Source organism: Gossypium hirsutum, chromosome D07 (assembly GCF_007990345.1).
Source record: "Gossypium hirsutum isolate 1008001.06 chromosome D07, Gossypium_hirsutum_v2.1, whole genome shotgun sequence".
NCBI classification, from domain to species: domain Eukaryota; kingdom Viridiplantae; phylum Streptophyta; class Magnoliopsida; order Malvales; family Malvaceae; genus Gossypium; species Gossypium hirsutum.
The window spans coordinates 16,027,414-16,035,724 of NC_053443.1; the positions used below are offsets into that span (position 1 = coordinate 16,027,414).

Here is an 8,311-nt window from a genome sequence, read left to right on the forward strand (position 1 = left end):
ATTTTTATCTTACTCATTTTGTATTTTAGCAATGTTTGCTATTTTGATTAATCCATTCATTTCGATCTTTGCTCCCAATAAATTTCAATCTTGTCCATTTTTACAATCTTTTTCAAGCCTTTTTACATTGAAATAACGACTAATGGATTAATAATATTCAAATAAAAGGATTTTTGCATATTACTCTGAAAGGTTTTCTAAATAGAACAATGACTTGAAACGGGACCAATAGTCAGAACTAACCAAATCTAAGGGTTGGAAATGTTTGGGAACGAATAGTGTAAATTGTGATTAGTTCTTCGAGTCTCCTGTCAAATATACCGGATCTGAACAAGAAGGCATGGTAACACATCAGTGATAGAACCTTGATGAATAATGAGCAATGTTAACCTAAGCATTAAAAATGAAATCATTCTCAAAAAATGACATTCTGCATGCACGCAAATATCATTAATATACATCTAGGAGCATTTGATTCATTCTGATCATAACATCCTAATTGCTTGGCATAAACATAGACCCATGAAATGGATCTTACAGGTTATGTTCCTTAAAGAATGGTGCAACAGATCAATGAAACCATAAATCCTATACCCCTGAAGTTACAATGAGACGGATTGAAGTCATTCTAGTGAATCTTATTTCCCTGAAGTTGCAGTGGAACAGATTAAAGCTATAAGTTACAAATCTTATCTCCCTGAAGTTACAGTGGAGCAAATTGAAGATGCGAATCTTATTTCCCTAAAGTTGCAGTGGAACAGATTAAAACTATAAGTTAAAAATCTTATCTCCCTGAAGTTGTAACGGAGTAGATTGAAGATGCGAATCTTATTTCCCTGAAGTTCTAGTAGAACAGACTAAAGCTACAAGTTACAAATCTTATCCCCCTAAAGTAGCAGTGGAGCAAATTGAAGCTACTAATCTTATCTTCCTAAAGTTACAGTAGAGCAGATTGTAGCGACAAACCCTATACCTCTCAAGTTGCAGTGGGTTAGAATGAGACTACTTGGACAAGAAAAACACCAAAGAAGCCAAAATTCAACAAAACTAGGCAAAATTGGCCCTTTTTAAGGTCTTTGCTCCATTCCCGTTACACATCAACGAGCAGAGAGGGGCAGCTGTAATGGCTCAATTTTGCCCTAGCCCGGATTATAAAAATTTAAATAAATAATAATAGTCCAATTACAAAAATGTCAGGCCCAAATTTATAGGCCTAAATGGCCCAAAACAAACAAAAACCCTAAAGCTTATAACCCAATTTTTTTTCAAAAAACTAAGAAACCCTAATCCCTCTCTCGCGCTGCTCCTCGTGCCGCGTCAGCGTGTTCGCCGCCCAAAGCCTGCCACCTCTACCACTGTTGCACCAAAATGGCGAAGGTGCACATCCCATCGCCCTCCATTGACCACGCCGACACCTGCAAAAAGGATGAAAAAAGGACAGAAACAGTAGCAGTGCAGAAAAATAAAAGAAAAGAAAAGAAAAATGTTGTAATTTAAAACGACTATAAAGGCCGATTTCTTGTAAGATTCAAAGGGACTTTTTTTTAAAAAAAAGAAAAAATCAGATTCAAACACAAAAAAGGTGACTTACTTTGTTTATTTTTTTATTCGTAAAATAAGAAAATAATAATACAAATAAAGTCCATCACCTGTCTACTCGTGTCGCGCCACCGTCGGAGGTCCCCTTCAGTCATGAGAGCCGTCGAACCCATTAGGGTATCGTTTAGGCTTCGTCAAAAGGGAGATATGAGAGGGTGAATCGGCAGAAAAAAGGTAGAGGCCGAATTTCTTTTCGTACTTTTTTCTATTTTTTAGGCATTTGCCTTTAGATCTAAAATCTTGGTTTAAAAGGGGCAGAAAGAGATTTCTTTTAAATTCCGGCCATCGGAGGCGACAGTCACCATCGCCGATGACCGGTGGCCATGACAGATGATACAACGGCCCTATGGCCGAAGAGGGAAAGGTTTTCAAGAGAAAAAAATAAGAGAAACTGTTTTTTTAAAATGGGGTTAGAAATTTTTTTTGTTATGTTTTTTTTATTTATAACAAGTCCTATATGACGCCGTTTTGGGCCAATTTTTAGACGTCAAAACGACGTCGTTTTGACCCAAACTTGAGACTCGACCCAAAAGTGGGTAGGATCCACGTGTTTTCGCGACAAATGAGTTATTTGCAGTCCTGACCCCTCCGCCTTTTATTTATTTTTCAATCCAGTCCTATCTATTTTTATATATTTAAAAATTTTACCATATAATTCCATTTTTGTTTTATTTTGGTCCTTCTGAGAAACGGTGCGCATGAGGACAAGGGATATTTGCCTATTCGGTCCCTGTCCTTTTTAGCGTGTTACACATTAATCCTTATTAGTCTTTTTTTTTATTATTTACAATTTAAGCCCCTAATATCATTTAGATTTCAATTAAACTCTCTGTTTATTTAATTTCAACTTCTTTACAAGCCTTATTTATTTATTTATTCATTTATTACTTTTTTATTTACACTTAAAAACTAGATTGACTACTCTTTTATTTGTGCATTTTTTATTAGTCATTATTATTATTATTATTATTATTTTTTGTTTTTGTTCTTGTTATTTTATTATTTCTTTTATTATTTTTGATATTTTCATGTCATGTTTATTTATCTTTTTAATCACGCATTTTTCATTTTTATTTTTACTTTAAGTTACTTTATTTTTTTATTATGATTTATTATTATTATTATTATAACATTCCCTTATTTATCTATTTATTTATATCATTCTAATATTCTACCCATATAGCCATTTTATATTATTTCATCATCACTACATCATGCATTATGTTTAAATATAATTGGTCGTTTTTATACTATACCCCAAATAAGATAAATATACATTGTTTTAAATGTTACATTCGTTATTATTTAATGAAGAAAATTTTAAAATTAAGGCAATGTCCCGTATTTGGAGATTCGATAAGTCGTGCCCTAACTCACGGGGTTTGACTTTCTCCTTGAACCTAGATAACCGGACATCCCATTTAAAATTAAAACACATGATATTTAAATAGTAATTAAATAAAGAGCAAGCTTATTTTTGAGGATTCGAGATGACGTGTCCTAACTTACAGGATATGACCTTTTGTTACCTCGAAATAAAAGGGCATTTTATACACGTTTTGATTTATTCAAGTGATTTTAATTAAAATAACGGTATTGCAAAGTGGGATCATGTTTTTAAATCCTCTTCAAATTTTTGATTCCCGACACTAAGACATCAAATAATCCTTCCTCGTGCGTAACCGAATCCCGAACTCATATTCTAGATTTTGTAGACTGAAGATTACCGTTTTAGTAAATCTAATGTTTTATTAAAATGACCAAGTTTTGAGGTAATCCAATCACACCTAAATAAAAAAAAGATTGGTGGCAACTCCATTTTCGTTTTAAAATAAAAAAATCGATATCAAAAAATGGTTTCGACAATATAGATTATGTAATTTATATCATATGAAAAGTAAATATATTGTATTATAATGCAAATATTACAAATATGTGAAGCTGTTTATGTTTAGAAATTTAATAAAAGAAAAAAATTAGAACTTGAATTAGCTACTTAAAAATATGAATAAACTTGAGCAAAATTTACAACTTATATTTCAAATCTAGATGAACCTAAACATTATAAATGAAATTGATACCAAAAAAATGAAACGGCTTAATCTTGATTCAACCTGATCAATGAACACATGTATTTAGACTATAACCCATCCTGTAGAATGTGGGTGTCCACCCAAAGGCTCCCCATTTTTTATGGCTTTCTTTTAGCATAATGGAAAGATAGAATTTCAGCTGATCCTGCTATATATAATATATTCTCAAGCTGGGGAGAGGGTACTATAGATTACTCTAGGCCTTCTGCATTAAAGCTAAAAGATGAGGAAATCACTCTCGAAATTGTTAGTGAATTTAGAGATATTTTAAGGGGTTTGGAGAATGAAGGACTTCCACAAACCCACCAACAAAGAGTTCCCTTCCCTTGTAGTGCTGAAGGGTCATTTGAGTTTCATTTCTCTACCTAAATTGGTAGTGAAAATGACAATGGTATTTCTATAATTGGTAACTCTTGCACTCTTTTTTCTTCTCATATTCCACACTTACCTGCTTTACATTTCATAATTGATGTTTGCATAATACTTAAGAAAAGTTGGATGGAATAAATAGTTAAATATATGTCAAGTTTTGGAATCATATGTCGTTTCAATGCTTAATAAATACTTTAGAAGGAATAAAGACAAAAACAAGAATGTATAGAATGCTATAATTCTATGGTTTTGAATAGACTATATAATGCCCGAGCAACTTGATTGGTCCAGTAGCTCGGGTCAATATATGTGATTAATCGTCAAATTTATTAAGATATTTGTATTTTTTATGTATACAAATTTTTAAATTAATATGATATCTCTATCATTTTGATCTAAAATATTGCCTATATTAATATATATTTAACAGTTAAATTTTTTTTATATAAAACGAATAGTTAAAAGTTTTTAATATATGCTAAACTTAACATCTATGATCTACATAAATGAAGCATGAAATATGATGGATGAATTTTAAAATATTAATCATACACAAAATTACGGAAGAATATAAAATTACTTAAATTTTACACCAATTTAAATGAATTTGTTCCATTAATATAAATAACTCGTCGCACTACCAATCCAAGTTAAATTTAGGTGTTATATTGGTTTAAAGAAATATAAGAAATGACTCTTTCAACCCTTAATAGATCTAATCTTAAATTTTAAGTTCTATCTTGTTATACTTTTGAGCATGGGATAGACCAATCCATTGATTGGACCAAATTGTGATCCAAATTCTCTTATTTTCTTTGCCCATTTTTGTTTTTTGCTCAACTTTACCGTGTTGAAATATTTTCAAATATTTATAGTGTTCCAATAACTATAAATGAATTGGTGTAATTAATTAAAAGATAAATCTTTTGATCATTGGTCAAAAGTTATATCATTTGATTTTTGAAAAAGAATTATAACTATTTAAACAATATTACTTGAATAGTTATAAAATTAGATGAATAATTATTATTTTTTATTTATGCAGAAAAACACCTATTGAAATATGTCTCTATGAAGAGACATAAAAATTTCTATAAATAGGAATGAAATTTTATTTGGAAATCACAACAACAAATTCTAAAAATTTTCTTTCCTTCCTCCATTTTCTAATATTATTAAATTATTCTATAAAGTATTACTGTAGAAATCCTTTGTAGAAATTCAGTTTTTTGTTATACATTGCTCAGTGTTTAGTGAACTATTCTTGTCAGTGCAAAATGCAAATAGTCATTGACTTCATTGTATCGTCGAGATTAATTTGCTTAAAACTCTTTTGCACATTGAACATAGGTAGGAGGGAATATAACCATAAAGATTGTAGCTTAATACACGTCTTGGAGCCTTGTCCTATTTCTTATTTTTCTGTTCGAGTTTCGTTCGTGTATTCGAGATTTTCCTCACTGGAAATTTATACTAACATGCCGGACCCCAAAGATAAGTTATCCAGTCTTTAAACAATACTACATGAAATGCGTTCGTACTTGTTTTTCTTTATTTAATCTGTGGATCGGCTTAACTTCAGCGGATGTTGATTCCTATTAAAAGTTATTTGATGATTCTTTGATGACGAATTTCATGAGCCTAGTTCTATATATTGAACATTAATTAAGGTTCGGAAGATATTAGGTATAAATATTATATAAAATATTATCATCCATCCATGTATTCCACATTCTTTTTTCCTTCACTTCCACCATTCTTTTTAACTTTTCCCTTTTCTTCTGCCGAAAGGTTTAGATCACTGATTCTTCAGCCAACGATATGTACATGTGTGTGTGTACGTAGCCTTTGGAAGTGATTAAAACATCACAATTCCTATCCACGAACTCATGGAATGAACTTAAGCTAATTTTATGAATTTTCAAAACATTTCCGAGAAAATTACATGTAATTTCGATGCGGTTCGTACATATAAACATGATTGATATGAAAATTAAAACTAGGCTTTGTTGATGTTATATGAAATGGATAGAAATTATTAAAACTAAACGATCATATGTTGGACATTTAATCAATTGTTAACTACTCGTACAAGCCCTTGTACATATTTGTCCGATATTGTAGACAAATATGCATATTTGCATACGTACATTTTACAAGAATGAATCAAACAAATATGACATGCATGTGCAATACTTTGTGATTCTTTCAATTGCATGCTATGTTTCAACAATTTCTGCGGCAAAACCCAACTGGGGAATATATGTATAGCTTTATTGGTGGACAATATTTTACTTATTTGTTTTACATTTGTCTTTATAAGCTACCATTAATGGTGCATGGCAGCTCGACTCCTCCATTGTTTTAGCTAGGGTTCCTAGTTTTCTATTTTTGAAGAGCTAATTCTTGGACTGGCTTTTTGTTTTTGTTTCCTATTGTCATGTAGTGGCAGGTATTGCCTTAAGGAAAATTAACGATTGCCAAATTAAGGCTCACTGGAGTTTAAGTGGCAGGCCAAATTAAGGCTCACTGGAGTTTAAGTGGCAGATCTTTCAGAGACATGAAAGGGTTATTGCCATATTCATTCATGAAGCAAAGTTGGCAGCTTACTTATTGAATGTTGCACTTAAAGGGTTTGTCGTTTTTCATAGTTTTAAAATTTTGTCACATTTAAAGGTTTGTCTTTACATTGATCTTCATAAAAAGTCTAAGGTAATATTAACACTTTATTAGTTTATAATATAAATAAAATCTATTTAATAAAAAACTTCAATTTAAATATTTTGACATCTATAGGGACATGTCACTCTGTTGTTGACTAATTGAAAGTTGACAAAACAATTTTTTAGAGATATTATTGTTGGCACATAATTAAATTAATCTTGCACAAATAAATTATGAAAAGTTATGAAGAGTGAAGAGACTTGAAGATAAAAAGTTATACACATGAATAGTTACAACTCCTATAGCATTTAAGTTATGTAAATGAATAGTCACAACTCCTTATGTAGATGAATAGTCACTTACAACTCCTATATAAAGAGTTGTATTTGATGAAGAATTTTTAAGTGTGAGTGAAATAAAAATTTATTAGAAAGGGTGTTTTCTTTCTTCCATAAAAAATTATCTCTTTTCATTATATTCTTTATCATTTTCTTTGTTTTATTTCTCCAAATATTGATCAATTTTCTACAAATTGGTATCAGAGCCTTGTTCGATCGAAATGAACAATTCTATTCCTCTTTCTTCCATTCCCCAATTAACCAAAGAAAATTATGGCAAATGGAGTACCCAAATGAAGGCTCTTCTTGGATCTCTAAAAGTTTGGGAGACTGTTGAAAAAAGTTATAATGAAGTTGAGGCTGAAGAAGAAGAAAGATTAACACAAGTTCAAAAAGAGAGTCTAAGAAAATCAAGGAAGAAAAATCAACAAGCCTTATTTTGGATATATCAAGGAGTTCAATCATATGAAGCGGCTTGGGAAAAAATAGCTTGTGCCACCACGGCAAAACAAGCATGGAAGTTTTTACAAAATTCATTCAAAGGAGATGAAAAGGTGAAAAGAGTTCGGTTGCAAACTCTTCGAAGGGAGTTTGAAAGATTGCAAAAAACAGAGTCAGAATCAATTTCTGATTACTGTTCACGGGTTTTGTCCATAGTCAACCAATTAAAAAGAAATGGTGAAACTATGGATGATATTCGTGGTGTTGAGAAAATCCTTCATTCTTTGGATTCCAAATTTGACTACATTGTGGTAGCCATTGAAGAATCAAAGGACTTGAGTACCATAACTATTGATGAACTCACAAGTTCATTGCAAGCCCATGAAGAAAGATTAAACAAGAAGAAGAAGGAAGTAGATCTAGATCAAGCACTCTAATCAAAGTTGTCTCTAAATGAGAAGAAGGGAGATTTTAAAAATCAAAGAGGGAGAGATTGTGGTCGTGGAAGAGGAAGAAATTTTAAAGGAAGAGGCTCAAATGCTCGTGAAAGAGGTAAAGATGCAAGCACGGAGAATGGATGGAAATAAGCCAACCAAATTCAAAATTTTAGAGGATCACAAAGAGGATGTGGACGTGGAAATCAAAGAGGAAGAGGTCGTGGCTATTTTGAATGTTATCATTGTCGCAAACCTAGTCATTTGGCAAGTAAATGCTGGTACAAGAAAGAAGAGAAAAATGAAGCTAATATAGTACAAAATAATCAAAAGCAAAAGCAAGAAACTTTGTTGTTCGTATCTCATGGTG

The 8,311-nt window shown here is 31.4% G+C and overlaps 1 protein-coding gene across 1 annotated transcript; it reads left to right on the forward strand.

Annotated features, from left to right (window-relative positions):
- Positions 1–7,359: 7,359 nt before the first annotated feature.
- LOC107919338 (uncharacterized) lies at positions 7,360–7,944 on the forward strand. The gene has a single exon (XM_016848814.1). The coding sequence runs from the start codon at positions 7,360–7,362 to the stop codon at positions 7,942–7,944; it is 585 nt and encodes a 194-aa protein (XP_016704303.1).
- The last annotated feature ends 367 nt before the right edge of the window (positions 7,945–8,311 follow it).

Coding starts and splice junctions, on each gene's coding strand:
- LOC107919338 (XM_016848814.1), top strand. CDS start 7,360: ATGAAGGCTCTTCTTGGATCTCTAAAAGTTTGGGAGACTGTTGAAAAA.